Genomic DNA, 17,975 nt, shown 5'->3' on the forward strand with positions numbered 1-17,975 from the left:
TCAATACAACATACACAATCTGCATAACATACATGTTTATAATAGAAGCAACCTAGTCTTCTACACTGTGCAATAACATTTTAACACCTTTAATCTACCAAGATTCTACTGAGGCATAATAAAACAGCAAGATTTTTTTACATTACAGACCTAACTACTTTGGTCTTAACAATGCTAGTACCTGGAAATGTCATGAACTTCAAGAAAGCTAGATGCTACATACTATAAGTTTATATATCAACTTATATAATTTGAATCTTTATTGTTATACAAAACAATGTACATAACCTCAAATCAAAATATCTCTTATGACAAATAAACATAGTTTATATAAAGCGCATGCAATGGACCCACACCTGAAGAATTTCATGAAAGTCTGACTGAATAAAGCTGTGCAAACAGTTTATCATTAATAGTTTTATTAAATAATGGAACTGTTCTTATCAGATCACTACAGTTCATACACTAACCAAAGATCCTCATTGTATCCTCCAAGTGTGGTTACAAATGCAACAATCAGTGAGGAAAAGGTTAAGCTTGTGACCCTTTCAAGGCACCCTCACAATTCATTCTGACCCACAAGTTCAAAATCACTGGACTAGAGTATGTATTGTTACAAAAACAAAAATTTAGGACTTTTTTAACATGCATCTACAAATAATGCTATAATGGAGACAGCAGTCATTAATTCAAAATCACAATGAGAAAGGACCTGCTTGCAATGTACTGTTAAATGAAGCAACACCTGGCAAACCACATTACGTTTGGTCCCTAAAGTTTTGGCTAGCTCCTAAACTTGTAATGAATTTTACAAACACTGACAATGTTGACAATAACAAACTGTAAGTATATAAGCAATGCATTTATTCTACCAAATTGCATAAATACAAAACATAACATTCAGCCTCCTACTTATTAACAACAACACACAAATTACTGTGAGAAAATTAACATCATAGTATTCTGAGTTATCAGAGAAGCAAGTCATTAAAAGTTTTAATATTGTTCAAACTGACCTAAACAAGATAGACAACAGGTAAGAAATTCATTTTTGCTGCTAGCTACACAAATATCCATGGATGTACAAAGTCTTTGAAGGCAGAAAAGTTCAGTATTTGTTAGATTTAAATGTATTGGTATTATAGCAAACACATTTTCACACGCAACATATCTTCAAAACATCGTAAAAACTGATTTACTTCCTAGATTTGTGGGTAAGATAATTTAAAAAAACAACAACAGTGCATTGAAATATGTACAATTAAAATCTTACCAGTTACCAAATAATGCAAATCAGAGTGAATTATTGTAAAACTAAATATAACCATTTTGAATCTAACGTTAACATAATTATTATTCATTATCCCATAAAAATCATACAAAGTTTACCTGTACATATCATATGCAAACTATAATGGGGCTATACACACCTCAAAAGTCTTTTTGGAAATGGTGACGGTTTAAATTCCACATCATAATGAATTGCAATTTTGTTCCGAAGCTTTGACAAGTCCAGTGATAAATAGTTGGTTTCTACAACAGTTTTTCTTCCTTTCGTCCCACAACCTGTCCTATTTGGGATCTTTAATGTCTGCATTCCTTTAGTTATAGCTGCAACATCAGCATCTCCAGTCTGTTGCTTTACAGTGCCTGCAAGTTCATCAATGAACAACAAAATATATTTAAAATTTATAAATACTCTTTATTCAAGAATATAAAACTGAGATCAGTTCAACATAAGGATGGAGTTCCAGGCTGAACTCATAAAGGTTATTTTAGTAGTTTACAGATGATACTAATATTATTATTTCACATCCAGAAATTGCCTGTTTTCAAAATTACATAAATGATGTCCTTGTTAGATTAAACAAATAAATTGAAGCCAGTAAACTCACATTAAATTGTGACAAAACAAATTTCATGAAATTTTGTACTAACAGCAGAACTTGTGTAAGTCGAAATATATGGTATGACGAGTAGATAAAATAATGGAGGAAATTGATTCAAATAAAATTTCTTGGCCTACAAATTAATAACAATTTAGACTGGAAAACACATATTCAATACATCATCCTTAAACTAAGCTCGGCATGTTTTGCTATAAGGGCATTTGCAGGACTCATGAAAACAGAAATTTTAAAATTAGTTTCTTTAACCTACAATCTGAGGTAGCAGTCCACCTCATAGGGCCATATCTCAGAAATGGCCACCTTCACTATTGCAACGGTACACAGTGTAATTAATAAATATATTAATAAGAACAGAAACTGTTTTCTACCCACTAATGGATAGGCTGTAACAAGATATACAGCTACTTGTGAAAGTTCTCAAAAAGTAAAAGGTCACAGAGAACTGGGTCTCCTTAATATTATATCAAACAAGACAAAAAGTGGCCACAGCTTACCGTTCTTCCTCACCATGTCAGGACCAGAATATCTACAACAAAATATAAAAAAATTACAACATAAATATATATTAATTAACTCTAAACTTGTTTCAAACGTTAATTTTTATCATGAAAGAGATTATTAATCACAAGCAAATAAATGTTGTCACATAAATTTTACAATTTCACCCAAAACCATTTCTTCGGTGATCTTACTTTCTGAGCAGGCAAGATTACTGGATTTCACAAATCTGAATTTAAATGCTTTTATGTAGGTTAGACTTAAGGTTCCTACTCAACTGCGTACTTTTAAGTGCCAAGAATAAAACAATCTCTCAATGACATGGATTTTAGAATTAACTTTTTTCACAATTCTCTGCAGCAAATTTTACATTGCTAAAAATAAATATGTTAACGTGGATACCTTTTAACAATATTAATAAAGTACCACTTAACCAGGAAGTGAGTACAGACCGATTGATATTTGATACTCTTGCCACGAAGATGTCAACTGTGATCTTCAAGCGTAATGACAGCACCAGAACCCAGAAAACAACAACATTCAATACATTCACAACCAAATGTGGCGAAGTCCTTATCACCCCGCCTTTATATTTTGAGTTTCTGGTTCAAATTTTTACCAGGTTAACTGTTGTAACATTTTTTCTGGGTTTCCTCAGGGCCTTAAGCAAATGGTAGGTTAGTCATACATAAATCTTCTAAAAATTGGAAATATTAGTTACATGTAAAATATAATTTACCTGCAAGTGTTTGTTGTATTTAAAAATGGGCAACTAATAAGCCCATACTTGATACTATCAAAATTCGCAATTCCAAATCTGAAACATTTATATTTGACTAACTAGATGGCTTACGGAACCCGAAGGTTCATCACCGAATTAACCAAATCCCTCCACCGGACCCTGTCCCGGGCCAACAAACTCCAGTCTCCTTCAACTCCTATCTCCCATAGATCCCGCCTGACATTATCCTCCCATCTACGTCTAGGTCTCCCCAGAGGTCTCTTCCCCTCAGGCTTCCCAAATAGTGGACCCAACCAACCAGATGGCTTACCGAACAAGAAGGTTCATCACCGAATTAACCAAATCCCTCCACCGGACCCTGTCCCGGGCCAACAAAATCCAGTCTCCTTCAACTCCTATCTCCCATAGATCCCGCCTGACATTATCCTCCCATCTACGTCTAGGTTTCTCCAGAGGTCTCTTCCCCTCAGGCTTCCCAACCAATAACCGGTGCAAACCTCTTGTCCCATCCATGCGCGCTACATGCCCCGCCAATCTCATTCTTCTCGACTTAATCACCCTGACAATGTTGGGGGAGGAGTACAGATTTTTAAGCTCATCATCATGCAGTTTTCTCCATGCCCCATCGTCTTCTCTCCTAGGCCCAAATATCCTCCTCAACACTCGATTCTCAAACACCTGCAATCTGTGCTCCTCCCTCTGAGTGAGAGACCATGTTTCGCACCCACACAAAACAACAGGTAAGATTATTGTTTTGTGTACTTTAATCTTCAGCTTCTTAGAAACCAGACTTTTATATAAGAGATTAGAGCAAAGCGCTCTTTTCGGAGCGCATTCTCTAGAGTCCTTGTCTTTCCTTCTCGATAATTTCGCGTTTTTCGTCTATCGGTTTCTGTTGATATTTAATATTTCGTTTGTCAATGTAAGTCTTCCTTCGCTTTTCTTTATTTGTTGAATAGGTCTGATGTCTTAGTTCTTTACTTCGCTGTTCAGAGGCCAACTGTTCTTGGTAAGACAACTTTTTACGTCCAATCCCACCCTTGCAAATCTTCGCCTGTTTTTCTACGTGTGTCGTTAATATGGTCTCGTTTATCAATGTAAGTATTCTTTCGCTTTTCTTTATTTGTTAAGTAGGTCTGATGTTTTAGTTCTTTACTTCGCTGTTCAGAGGCCAACTGTTCTTGGTCAGTCAACTTTCTACCTTCAACCCCACCCTTGCAAATCTTCGTCTTAAAATCGATCATAAAGTCAGTTTTCATAAGAGTTTTCGTAATCGTAATATATCGAACGAGTATCAGTCTACCTTGTTGAAGTTGTTGCTGTTGGTACTTCAAGTAGTTGATAACGTTTTCTTTCACCTTTCTTCATTTCTTAAACAGTTCTGACGTTTTAGACAATGAAAGGAAGGTAGCTGAATGTAATGTAATATAACGAAATGAAATGTAATGTAATGAAACACAATGTCAAAATTATTTAGTCTACGACGCACCTTTTTTACAACCGATTCACAGCTCAACTCTTTCCGCAATGACGAAAGCCAAACCAACCAAAGAAGCTAACTGAGGGCAGAGGCCTGCGCAAGCGCAAGCATCGTCCCTACCTAGGTGAAACCATTCCTGCGCACGAGACGCATTGCTGGAAATGGTAAACGGTCGTAATATAAGAACGGAAATTTTGCTAACGCTAACGGGGTTTCGTCGTGGCGGGAGCCTCGACCATTCAAACTGGGATTTGTTGCTGCTGATGGGAGGTTATCCTGTCAGGCAAGTTGTCGAAGGAATTTGGTTGGTTGGGTCTCTGGGGTATGAACCCAGAGAGGGAGGGGCCGTTTCGGCTGAAGGCCTCTGCGGCATGGGGGGAAGATCACTTCAGCTGATGGCCTCCATGATCGGGGGGAAGGGTGGCGGGCCGTGCCCCTATTAAGTTATACCCTGGCATTCGCCTTACAACTGAGGAAAGCACGGAAAACCTCAGTCAGGGTAGCCGAGTAGTCTAACCACTCGTTGTGCTGACTTGGCCGTCTTTTGGGGATGGCTTCGGCTGGCCTGCTGAACATCAGTCGCCCTTGGTTGCCCTTGGGTGAACTCTGGCAGCCCTCATTCGGCACGAGTGTCTTCCGAGTTGCCGAACTAAGGGGTTCCCCACACCAGCTAACCTCGAGTCAAACCTCTCAGTTAGTGCTCTGATGTGGTCGGCAAAGAAAGGGACCCCCAGATCCTCATGTATTTGCCTGTTACTAACGTACCAGGGCGCGTTAGTAACAATTCGAAGACACTTGGATTGCAGAACTTGCAGCTTCTGGACGTGGCTGTGGGCAGCTGACCTCCAGATCGGGCATGCGTAATCCATTATGGGACGGATGAGCTGCTTATAGAGTAGTACACCGTTCCTGATTGACAGGCCACTTCTCCTATTGATAAGCGGGCCTAGCACACCTAATCGTTGCGCTGCCTTCTTTCCCACTTGGTTGACGTGCGCCGACCAAGTAAGCCCGGCGTCAAGGGTGACCCCCAGATACTGCGCTGTTTTGACCCATTGGATCGGCTGTCCGAGGAACTGCACTGCTCGGGGCTGTTGGATGTGTCTTCTCGCGGAAATGAAGAGAACCGCGGTGCTCTTCGAGACGTTGATAGCAATCCTCCAGGCCCTGAGCCAGAGCTCAAGTCTACTGAGGTAGGTCTCCAGATACCTGACGAGAAGCGTTGGGCTACGGGACGTGACTACTAGAGCCGTGTCGTCCGCGTATTGTGCTAACTCGACGTGGCGGGACGGTGTGGGTATGTCGTTGACATACAGACTGAAGAGCACAGGGGAGAGAATTCCGCCCTGCACAACTCCAGCCCGCATGGTACGACGTGTGGACGTGGCCGACTGGAAGGATGTCTGGAATGTCCGGTCAGCGAGGTAGGAAGAGATGGTTTTTACCAAGTACGACGGGAAGTTGAGGACGGTCAGTTTGTATAGGAGGCCTTGGACCCAGACTGTGTCGAAGGCTTTGGCCACGTCCAGGAAAACCGCGCCGGTTAGCCGCTTCTCATCAAGGTTTCTGTTGACCCTTTCGACGAGGCGAGCCAGCTGTAACGATGTGCTGTGTCTGGGTCGAAACCCAAACTGCTCGTCGCGCAGCAGCCCGCGTTCACTGACCTCGTGTAGGACCCTCGTTAGTAGGATTTTCTCGCAGAGTTTGCCGACCGTGTCGAGAAGACTGATGGGTCTATAGGAAGAAGGTAGCGTGGGGTCCTTCCCCGGCTTCAGTATGGACACCACTCGAGCGTGTTTCCATGCCGAGGGGAAGTGTTGCCTGCGAAGGACCGCGTTGAACACTTTCGTGAGAAAGGTTACCGCGCGTCGTGGAAGATGTTTCAGGACCCTGTTCGGTATACCGTTGGGGCCCGGAGCCTTGCCAAGCTTGAGTCCCTTGATGGCCTGGGCGACCTCCGATGGACTGGTTAATTTTGGTTCATTTACAGGGGCATACTCGTATGCTCGCATCGCCTCGTTAACCATGTCAATTGTAGTCAGGTCCGACGGGTAGTCTACCGGCTGGAACTGGACCTCAAGGCTGTCGGCTAGGGCTTCTGCCTTCTCGAGGTTCGAGAGAGCCAGTCCTCCCATCACTAAGAAGGGGGGCGACGGAGTGGGGACTCGCATCACACGCTTGGTCATTTTCCAAAGCGACTGGTCCTCGCAGTCCAAGGATTCGAGCGTGTCGCTCCACTGTTCGTTCCGCCACTCGTTGAGACGATAGGTCACCGATCTCTGGAGTCGATTGACCTGGGTCTTAAGAGCGGGGTCTCTTGTGACCTGCCATCGCCTCCTCAGCCGGTTCTTCAGGCGTATTTCATCTCGAATACTAGCGGGTAGAAGCGGTCGCCTGTCAATGCGGGGTCGAAGCTTGGGAGCGGACGCTGCTGTGGCTTCCAGGATAGCACTGGTCAGCTCCTCGACGCACTTGTCAATTTCTTCCTCGTCGTTTACCACGGGGTTCCCCGGTAGTCTGCTTTCGAGGCAAGCCTGGAATGCAGACCAGTCCATTCTCGCGAAGTCCGGGCGATCAGGCATGTTTTGAAAGGACGATCGGCACGTGGTGTCGACGAGGACGGGCAGGTGATCTGAGCTGAGTGCGGGGCAGACAGTCAGGTGCACCGGTAGGACGAAGTCCTTGATGAGGACAATATCAAGGACGTCAGGTGTGGCGTTGTGTGTGTAGGGAGCCGTGGTTGGAGAATCCGGCCCGTAGATGAAGCAGGAATTTCTGTTGGCGTAATCACGCAGGAGCGAGCCCCTAGTAGAGATAAGGCTAGAATTCCAGTCCGTGTGTTTCGCGTTGAGGTCACCAGCCAAGAGGACCGGGAAACCCCCGCTCAAGCACTCGGTCAGGTCCGACTCTATCCATGGCCGGGTGGGTGCGAGGTATGCCGCCACTAGCTTGACTTTCCTGGTTGCCAGTACCAGGTGGATGGCGGTTGCTTCTAGTTGTTGTAGACCCGATACCGGCACAGGGTAATGATCAATGCCCCTGCGGACAAGGATCGCTGTGCCACCCCCTAGCGTCGGGCGGTCCGTACGGTGGCAAACGTAGTTCGCGAACCTCAAGGCCCGACCCGACGTGAGGTGCGTCTCGTTCAGGAGGCAAACATCGACTCCGTAGTCACCGAGGAACTGCTCCAGCTCCAGCTTCCTGTCGCGGACACCGTCGGCGTTCCAGTAAGCCAGCCGCAAGGCCTTGCTACCGTGTCCTCTAGGCCGTGCAGTCATTGTCGGCCATGAAGAGGAGAACGGTTTTGAGGAGGGCTCGCGGACGAGACCCCCCGGGGGGGAGTGAATGGATCGCGGCGAGGAGACGTCGTGTCAACTCAATGCAGACCCGTGGTGAGAGGGTTTCCAGGATATCTGAGATGTCCTGGAGCGGTGATTGACCCTTGGGTGGGGTGGGGTCAGTCTTCTTGAGAGCAGGTGCTGTGGGATTTGCCACCGGCGCCACAGGACGAGCGGGCTTGGCACGGCCGCCCTTGGGGATAGTCTGCCGCTCAGTCTGTACAATGGCTCCAGTTGGCGTTGGGGCGGGGTTCTTCATAGCCGCAGCCTTGACGACGCGGCCACCACGGACCACGTGGTTCCACCCAGGGCCCAAGTTCTCCTGCTCGAGGGAAGGCTTAGCTAGCGCCGATTTGGGCGCTGGCAGGCGCGTGGAGACGTCGTCCTTTCGGCCGCGATCCCCTTTCGCACGCTGTGCAGCGGCCGTCTTGGCTTCCTTCCACTTACTGCAACCTCTATAGTTCGCAGTGTGGTTGCCTCCGCAGCTGCAGCACTTAAGTTGTTGCTTGGGGGTGGCACACGACCCGGATGGGTGAGCGTCCCCGCAGGCCACGCACCTGGGTGCATAACCGCAGTTCCGCTGCGTGTGCCCGAAGCGTTGGCACCGTTTACACTGCATGGGCCCCTTCGGTGCAACATATGTTTCTACCTTGACCCGCAGATGACGTAACAATTAGTTTCTTAGCTAACATAACCATTGTTGTCGATCCATATCAACAATGTGTAAACATGGACCGACAACAATGGTCAGTTTGCGTGCATTGTTGTGTTACATTATTGCCGTCAACAATCCACTTTCGTAACAAGATGGATGACATTGAAGATAACATTACATTACATTACTTCCATTTATGCAAATTGGGAGGTTAAGACATCAATTGGGTGCATTTGGGATACTGGGACAAGTTATCAATGTTCCAGTAGATGTTAATAATATGGCAACGCTACTACCTAGAGAATTGGACGATGATTACAGTTTCAACGTCCATATAAAGAGAAACTTGATTCACAAATCTACGTATCTGGTAGGAATAAAGTATAAAGGAAATATTTAGAATAAAGCCAATACATAAACTTCCTTTCCGTATAGACGTATTTACGTCAAAAAGGATTTAGGAGCCATCACCCTCAAAGTTACTCCCATATTAAACTTCAGTTACTCGCACCGACGTTGCTGAAAAGGCTTGCGGTAAATGTTACATTTCTCAACAGAACAAATTGTAAGATTTGAGGTTTCCACAACGGTGAGTATGAAGACTTCTGTCTTCTGGGTTGTTAACCGACGTTTCAGAGGTCATACTGCCTCCATCATCTGGGCGATGAATGGCTGGCAAGTTAGTGGTAGGAAACAGGCACAGACATATACAAAGAAACAGAACACATGATATGGGAGAAACGTGTAGCACACTAACCAAACGAGGCAGATGATTCACTGGTTGCAAGCACCTTGAATAGAAATTCTGGGTCACTGGTGCCGGTACCAACTCTCTGGTATCAGCACCAGAAGGTCAACACCTCCAATCATAAAACCCACCACTGTACACAATCCTAATCTAGTTGTATCCACCACTCACCTTTAAAATCTATCACCACATCTCTCCACCTGTTTCTTTATATTTCAAGTGGCCGATTTTAAATCAGTTTCCCAACAAAAATTCTGTATTTATGTCCTGTCCCTCACATCCAAACTATATATCTGACCCATCACAACCTGCTACATTTCATTACTGAATGAGTGTGAATATCATGAAGTTCCCCAAACTATTTCCAAAATTTGTCATATTCATACTTTTAACATGAAACTTACTTCTATTTGTCATAGCTATTCCTGCACATTTAAATTTTGAAACAGTTTCAAATTCTCCATTGATAACATTACTTGTGTTTCTATGAAATGAATCTACGGTTATAGGCATTCTGATTATGATCTGCAATCACTTTACCTGTTTCTCGAGACTTCCGCTCTCCTCTATTGTTGACAACATGTCGCTATCATCTTCTTGTGCACCAAACATTTCCTCACATTCTCTAATCTTGGACATCAATTCTGAAAAATTTCATCACTGAGTTTCTGTTCCTGCTCATACAGAAAACGTTCCTCTTCCAGGTTGTTTGCCCAATAGTCCTCACATTTTTCATACTCCTGCAACAGAAACAAAGAAAGATTCAACTCTCATTTACCAAATATCACATTTACATGTTAGTGATCCTGCATTGAATTTTGGGGGTTCTGAGTTCATATATTGATTCAGAGATCAGGTATCCTGACATGTTTCATGTTTCTCTCCTGTCCTTGCATGTAAGTGGCAGGATAGTTCTGTAAAATAAGTCATGAATACTTCATGCAATTACAAATTCCTTCCATGTTCCTTCCGATTCATCATTCACAATATCATCCTCTCACATAACCTCAATAATTTAAACAGTTAAAAAAGCATTGTTAGCCTTTGCTGTCCTTGTGTTACTTCATACACAGTCCAGATGGACGTGCATTGCACTTGCATATTGCTGAACTGTTAACCATAAAGTCCAGCTGATAGGCCCTTAATGTGGGACTTTAAACCACCTTTTCCCATATTATAAAGTTTAATCAGTCTATAAGGCCTTTCATTTCTACTACAACGTGCAGCTGGAGGAAAAAACAATAACATTAGAGAAATTGTCTCTAAATACAAGGGCCATCATATTTTTTTAATTAATCATCCATTTGAGAAATTCCACTCTTTCAGACTCTTGTATGCAGATGTTTGATACAAAAGTACAATTAAATTTCAAAGCTTGAAAATACACAAATCTCCACTGCACCAATATCAAGATAAAGTGCATATTCTGCATGAAAATAACACATATAACAAAAACCAGGCACTATAAATTTTATAAATCAAAAACCAGATTCTATTTAACAGGTTCTGTGTTAAAATATAACTGCAAATAAACAATTTATTTGTAAAAGCACATACTTTAGAAATATTCTTGTTTCATAAATTATACCAGGTTCTTACACAAAATACGAATTGGTATGTTAGCACTTACACTGGTTGTTTTGATGACCTGCCATCTTTAATAAGATGTCGTTCATCTTGGTATGGACTCAATTACAGATCTAACATAATGTTCAAATGAAGCAACTTCACTGCTAACTCACCTTACACTGGCTTCCATTTGTTACTAATGACTTGTTATTTGAGATGGATAACAGTGTGGTTGATTTGCATAACAGAGACTTAGAGAGGGTTTCATATACTTTGATGGCCACCTGATGTAATCTTACTTGTTTACAGCTAAGAATGCAGCAGCAAGTTATATTACTTATCATGGGGGATGGAACATCTCTTGGTCATTCTACTATAATACAACCAGTGCACAAGGCTTGAACAACTCCTATCATCACTGTGGATCACCATGACACATCTACTCATGAGCAAGTCATCACTCTTGTTGAAGAAGGTGGGTTAAATGCTATCACTGCAGGTGGACGAATGGTGTCCCAGGGTCCACAACAAGAGCAATGCTACAGAAATACTGACAGATGGGCAAGTTAAGAGGTGCAAAGAAATTGGGTTATAGCACGTATCAAGTCCAGTCTGTGATGCTGCATCAGCAGCCAAACCTCAAAGAACCCTTTTGCCAGTGCAAGGGAGCTTAAGGCTGCTATCAGCTGTCTTGGACATAAATGTACAGCTATACTGAGACTAAGAGAAGATGGTCTCACATTACGACACTATGCAGTGAAGGGTGTGCTTACCACTAAACTTAAACTATTACATGTAGCGTGGGCTGAGAACAGCGTGGATCACAAGTGGGCCATTCCCCCATTCATGATTCTCATGCGATTCAAGAAAGGCTATCACAGCAGGCTGAAGTCAAACTCACTGAATGGCCACTACAAGTGCCTGACCAAGGATAAGTGAGGTTAAGTAGAACTGGCGTGTGGTGAAGAAAACCATGCAGGAAACGTTGCCTGATGTCCCTCCAAGAATAAGAATGAAATGCTCTCTGGACTTGTGTCAGAGTCTTGGGATGACATTGCCTCATTTGAATGTTATGTCTGTTGTCTAACTGAGTCTTTTCAAGATGACCGAAAACTGCAGATGAAGCTCAGGGATTCTAGACAAATTATTAAAGATGCCTTGTCTTCAAAATGACCCTTTCGAAGATTAACATACTAATGCATATCTTGTGTGACTGGTACACATAACAAAACAAAAATGCCCCTAAGATATGTGTTTTGCAAATAAATCTTTTTATCTGCAGTCAGAATCAAATGTGGAACCTTTAAATCAAAATGCCAATAAAGAAACAATCCTGGAAAAATAAAAGAAATACCTTCTTCCTTCACACTTCTAGCCACACCAATGCAGCACAAATAATACAGTGGTAATAACTTTTTACTTGTTAACAAAAGTTGCTGGCCTGCACATGCTTTACAGAAAGACAACGATTAAACATTCGGCTTTTAATACCATTATCTATATAGTTTATTATCTATTTCCAATTGCTCTCGGTATATGAACCACACAGAAATTTTGAAACACAGTTTATAAGGCAACATATTTACCATTTAAACCTATGCAAAAATGGTCTAAGGATGGATACAGATTTCAGACTCCAAAATATCATGTTTTAATTATATTACAAAGATGGATAATGTCCAGGATGCTTATTTAAATAATACACTCCCAAACCATCAGATTTTAAGGATCTGGTGTGACTGGATACCTTTAACATACCCTATGTACGCATGCCCGGAATCAGTATTAATGGATGGACTCTTGCCAATGGGAGCTAGTGGGAGGAGTAAAGCAATAGCTTCAGGAGTAAAGAAACCAGCACACTGTACACGTACGTGGATGACAAATATTTTGCATGGTCTCATGGAATAGAAGAGCTGTAGGAGCTTCTAAAACATATAAACTACATACATTTAAATATTAGGTTCATCATGGAGATTGAGCAGAACTAGTCACTTCCATTCTTAGATGTCACAATAAGCAAGAAGCCAGATTGTTCACTTGGACATAATGTGTACAGAAAACCTACACACACAGATCTACACCTACATGTAGTCTAAACATCATCCAGCCTAAAATGGGGCAGTAGTAACTACACTTATCCAGCGTGTGAGAACAACCTCTGATGCTGGAAGCTTTCAGGGCAAAATTCAACACATACAGAAGGACTTACAGCAAAATGGATATAGTAAGCATGACATCAATCACACCCTATATTTGAAGCACAAACTACAGCTGCAGAAGGAGTACCCAACTGGTGTATCACAAAGGCAATCTGTCAAAAATAAGTTCAGCTAAATACAATATCAAGATCATCCATATTACAGCCAAGTACAACATTCAATTGAGGTCCGAAGATACTCAATCCCCTGCAGATGTGACAAAATATTTGCATGTCAGCGTGGTAGAATCACTGTGACCAAAATCAAACAGAATATGGGACACATATGTCTCAGCCACACAGACCACTATAGTAGACCACAGCATCTCTACACTGGAAAAGCAACAGGGCATGTGGACCACAATACAAATCCAACTGCCCCCCAGTAATTTCAGTAGTATCAGAGATATCACCCTGAGGCGGGAACACATCCTGTGCCAAGCAGCCCAGTGCAATGCCAAAGAAAAGCAAAGAAAGTACTTGACTGCACCTATTACCTCTTACTGACCAGTGTCCAGCCACGAACACTGGTTCTGGGCAGATATATATATAGGGAGCTTTTAAGGTACCCAGTCACAACAGGTCCTTGATTACGTAGAGGGTTCCCAAAAACGTGGATTTCTTTAGACCAATCGATATAGTTGCTGGCCAGAGAGGGTTTTCTTGAGTTCAGTTGCCGCTAAAGCTTCAAATCATATATTTAAGTTATAATCTTGAAAAAATTTAGAGTCGATTAATTTTGGAGACTTCTCGCTACAATTCATTCCAGCAAATTTTCTTTTGCTGTCTCCTGTCTATAAATATAGAATATTAAAAGTATTAGAAATTTGTCTTACGGTCCACGACTGTAATCCTGAGATGCAGAAAGTCCGTAGCGTTAAAGGCAAACGCTATCTCTCCTCCTTCACCCCACTTCCTCACCCCACAAGTCACAAGATTACAGTCGTGGACTGTATGGGCGAGAGACTTGTCTCTTACATTAAGAAACTAGCACAGGTTTAGGGTCTTTATGAACAGGTTGCTGAAGAGAACACTTGGACCTAAGAGAAAGAAATATTAGGTTGGAGAAAACTCATCACGAGAGCCTTCCTAACTCATACCCTTCATCAAAAATTGTTTGTGATGAAATCAAGAAAGAAGATATGGCTAGGGAAATGGAGGATGCATGGGAAAGACAAAAATGCTCACAATCTTTTAGTTACAATACCTGAAGTGAAGAGAACATACGAAACCTAGATATAAACAGATGGATAATGTTAAAATGCATCTTACCATTACAGAGTGTGAAGATTTATACTGGATTCATGTGGGTGAAGGCAGGATATGTTAATGTAGCAATGAATCTTTTGGTGCTGTAGAAGAATAAAATTCCTTCACTGCCTGAGGAATTATTAGTTACTAAAAAGAACTCTACTCCATGTTAATTAAATATAAGGAAGATTTTTCACTGTGCACAGTGCCGATAAGAGCTACACATTCTGCGCTGCAGTCTAAGGTTGAAGTACAGGGAAAATGGAGGATGTAATTACAATACGCATTAATTAATAGTGAGACCAAAACTGACCGGTATGAAAATGCGGCAATTCTAAATACTCAATAATCTGGACGTCCAGGTAATTTGTGGAGGTGTGAAAATTTCTGAGGAAAAGATGTCTGGGATGTGAGAGGCAGCAGGTGTGGCCTACTTTAAGGTGTTATCCTGGAATTTCCCAGGACTGAGGAATATTATGAACAAGATGATGTAGGATGATTCTAAGTCATGAATCGGAAAGGACACTAGTATGTCACTCAGGCTCTCATTCATTGGTCAGTGTTTTAAACTTACTACAAGGAACGTTCACCTAACAAAATCCATTAAAAGTTACATTTATTGTTGTGAAATGCTAAACTGTAGACATTGGGATGTTTTAAGAATAAGTTAAAATTATGAAACACTTCACGATCTTGCGCGTAATCCTTGTGCAGGGGCAACACTAATCTTCCCCATATTACTGCAATGTTACACGATATAGTGATGGAGTGACTGCCACTCGAGCTACTGCCATTGGATAATTTAATCTACATATTTAGGAAACTGGAAGATTAAATGTTTCACTGCTTCAGAGAGAAGACGACAGATGACTGATTTCGTTCTCAATAATTTTGTGAAAAATATTCTGTACTTTTCCCCTACAGAATATCCCATTTGAGATTTTACCCTCTTAATTTCTGTGAGTTGTGTCACTGAAGTGACAACACTTTGTCGTGACCATTTTTGGGTCACTGAAATTCTCTTATTTTGTGAATGTACGTAATCTACACTCACATATGAGCCGGGATAGCTCAGTCAGTATACTGTAGATAAGCAAAATTTCAGGTGAGGTTTCGGCATGACCAAATGGACCATTCCCTTGTCAGCCTCCTTGAAAAGAGAGATCTGCCATTCCATTGCCTACTCCAGAACATAGAAACATGTGTCCCGCAGGGCGCATGCGGGCCCCGGAAGCATTTTCTCTGGCGCAGGGGTTATGGGGGCGTTGAAAAATTATTTTTAAAATTAATCAAATATAATAAAACTCGAAGTTATTTTTAAGTAAGGGAAAATGAAATTTCAATTCTTTCTCATTATTTTTACATTTATATATTTCTGATAAACAACACATTTAATATTAATTATTCACTTTTTAAATTTATGATTGAATGTAACCAAATTATAAGTTAGAGTAATTTTTCTCAACTACCAACAATGTGTAAATATGGAAACCAACCAACCAACCAAAGAAGCTAACTGAGGGCAGAGGCCTGCGCAAGCGCAAGCATCGTCCCTACCTAGGTGAAACCATTCCTGCGCACAAGACGCATTGCTGGAAATGGTAAACGGTCGTAATATAAGAACGGAAATTTTGCTAACGCTAACGGGGTTTCGTCGTGGCGGGAGCCTCGACCATTCAAACTGGGATTTGTTGCTGCTGATGGGAGGTTATCCTGTCAGGCAAGTTGTCGAAGGAATTTGGTTGGTTGGGTCTCTGGGGTATGAACCCAGAGAGGGAGGGGCCGTTTCGGCTGAAGGCCTCTGCGGCATGGGGGGAAGATCACTTCAGCTGATGGCCTCCATGATCGGGGGGAAGGGTGGCGGGCCGTGCCCCTATTAAGTTATACCCTGGCATTCGCCTTACAACTGAGGAAAGCACGAAAAACCTCAGTCAGGGTAGCCGAGTAGTCTAACCACTCGTTGTGCTGACTTGGCCGTCTTTTGGGGATGGCTTCGGCTGGCCTGCTGAACATCAGTCGCCCTCGGTTGCCCTTGGGTGAACTCTGGCAGCCCTCATTCGGCACGAGTGTCTTCCGAGTTGCCGAACTAAGGGGTTCCCCACACCAGCTAACCTCGAGTCAAACCTCTCAGTTAGTGCTCTGATGTGGTCGGCAAAGAAAGGGACCCCCAGATCCTCATGTATTTGCCTGTTACTAACGTACCAGGGCGCGTTAGTAACAATTCGAAGACACTTGGATTGCAGAACTTGCAGCTTCTGGACGTGGCTGTGGGCAGCTGACCTCCAGATCGGGCATGCGTAATCCATTATGGGACGGATGAGCTGCTTATAGAGTAGTACACCGTTCCTGATTGACAGGCCACTTCTCCTATTGATAAGCGGGCCTAGCACACCTAATCGTTGCGCTGCCTTCTTTCCCACTTGGTTGACGTGCGCCGACCAAGTAAGCCCGGCGTCAAGGGTGACCCCCAGATACTGTGCTGTTTTGACCCATTGGATCGGCTGTCCGAGGAACTGCACTGCTCGGGGCTGTTGGATGTGTCTTCTCGCGGAAATGAAGAGAACCGCGGTGCTCTTCGAGACGTTGATAGCAATCCTCCAGGCCCTGAGCCAGAGCTCAAGTCTACTGAGGTAGGTCTCCAGATACCTGACGAGAAGCGTTGGGCTACGGGACGTGACTACTAGAGCCGTGTCGTCCGCGTATTGTGCTAACTCGACGTGGCGGGACGGTGTGGGTATGTCGTTGACATACAGACTGAAGAGCACAGGGGAGAGAATTCCGCCCTGCACAACTCCAGCCCGCATGGTACGACGTGTGGACGTGGCCGACTGGAAGGATGTCTGGAATGTCCGGTCAGCGAGGTAGGAAGAGATGGTTTTTACCAAGTACGACGGGAAGTTGAGGACGGTCAGTTTGTATAGGAGGCCTTGGACCCAGACTGTGTCGAAGGCTTTGGCCACGTCCAGGAAAACCGCGCCGGTTAGCCGCTTCTCATCAAGGTTTCTGTTGACCCTTTCGACGAGGCGAGCCAGCTGTAACGATGTGCTGTGTCTGGGTCGAAACCCAAACTGCTCGTCGCGCAGCAGCCCGCGTTCACTGACCTCGTGTAGGACCCTCGTTAGTAGGATTTTCTCGCAGAGTTTGCCGACCGTGTCGAGAAGACTGATGGGTCTATAGGAAGAAGGTAGCGTGGGGTCCTTCCCCGGCTTCAGTATGGACACCACTCGAGCGTGTTTCCATGCCGAGGGGAAGTGTTGCCTGCGAAGGACCGCGTTGAACACTTTCGTGAGAAAGGTTACCGCGCGTCGTGGGAGATGTTTCAGGACCCTGTTCGGTATACCGTTGGGGCCCGGAGCCTTGCCAAGCTTGAGTCCCTTGATGGCCTGGGCGACCTCCGATGGACTGGTTAATTTTGGTTCATTTACAGGGGCATACTCGTATGCTCGCATCGCCTCGTTAACCATGTCAATTGTAGTCAGGTCCGACGGGTAGTCTACCGGCTGGAACTGGACCTCAAGGCTGTCGGCTAGGGCTTCTGCCTTCTCGGGGTTCGAGAGAGCCAGTCCTCCCATCACTAAGAAGGG

The 17,975-nt window shown here is 43.5% G+C and overlaps 1 protein-coding gene and 1 non-coding gene across 5 annotated transcripts in view; both read right to left on the reverse strand.

The window, feature by feature from the left end:
- The window catches only part of LOC147871432 (protein argonaute-2-like), a 30,739-nt gene extending 20,639 nt beyond the window's left edge, over positions 1–10,100 (reverse strand). For 2 of the 4 annotated variants that reach the window (XM_087361274.1, XM_087361273.1), the window contains exons 1-3: positions 4,454–4,623; positions 2,405–2,436; positions 1,431–1,650 (exon numbers count right to left, since the gene is read on the reverse strand). In XM_087361274.1, the coding sequence (XP_087217400.1) occupies positions 1,431–1,650; positions 2,405–2,436; positions 4,454–4,518 (317 nt within the window). In that variant the 5' untranslated portion in view covers positions 4,519–4,623. Of the gene's footprint in view, positions 1–1,430; positions 1,651–2,404; positions 2,437–4,453; positions 4,624–9,911 lie in introns of those variants that run through there. The other 2 variants (XM_087361275.1, XM_087361276.1) reach the window with 2 other exon arrangements.
- Positions 10,101–15,060: 4,960 nt separating this feature from the next.
- LOC147871433 (U6 spliceosomal RNA) lies at positions 15,061–15,167 on the reverse strand. Its single transcript, XR_015532435.1, has one exon. It is a non-coding gene; the product is annotated as a U6 spliceosomal RNA (small nuclear RNA).
- Between the last annotated feature and the right edge of the window lie 2,808 nt (positions 15,168–17,975).

The sequence above is a fragment of the Zootermopsis nevadensis genome, unplaced genomic scaffold, assembly GCF_977971745.1.
Source record: "Zootermopsis nevadensis isolate Lab colony 2312 unplaced genomic scaffold, Znev_1.0 Znev_ptg000057l, whole genome shotgun sequence".
Lineage (NCBI taxonomy): Eukaryota > Metazoa > Arthropoda > Insecta > Blattodea > Termopsidae > Zootermopsis > Zootermopsis nevadensis.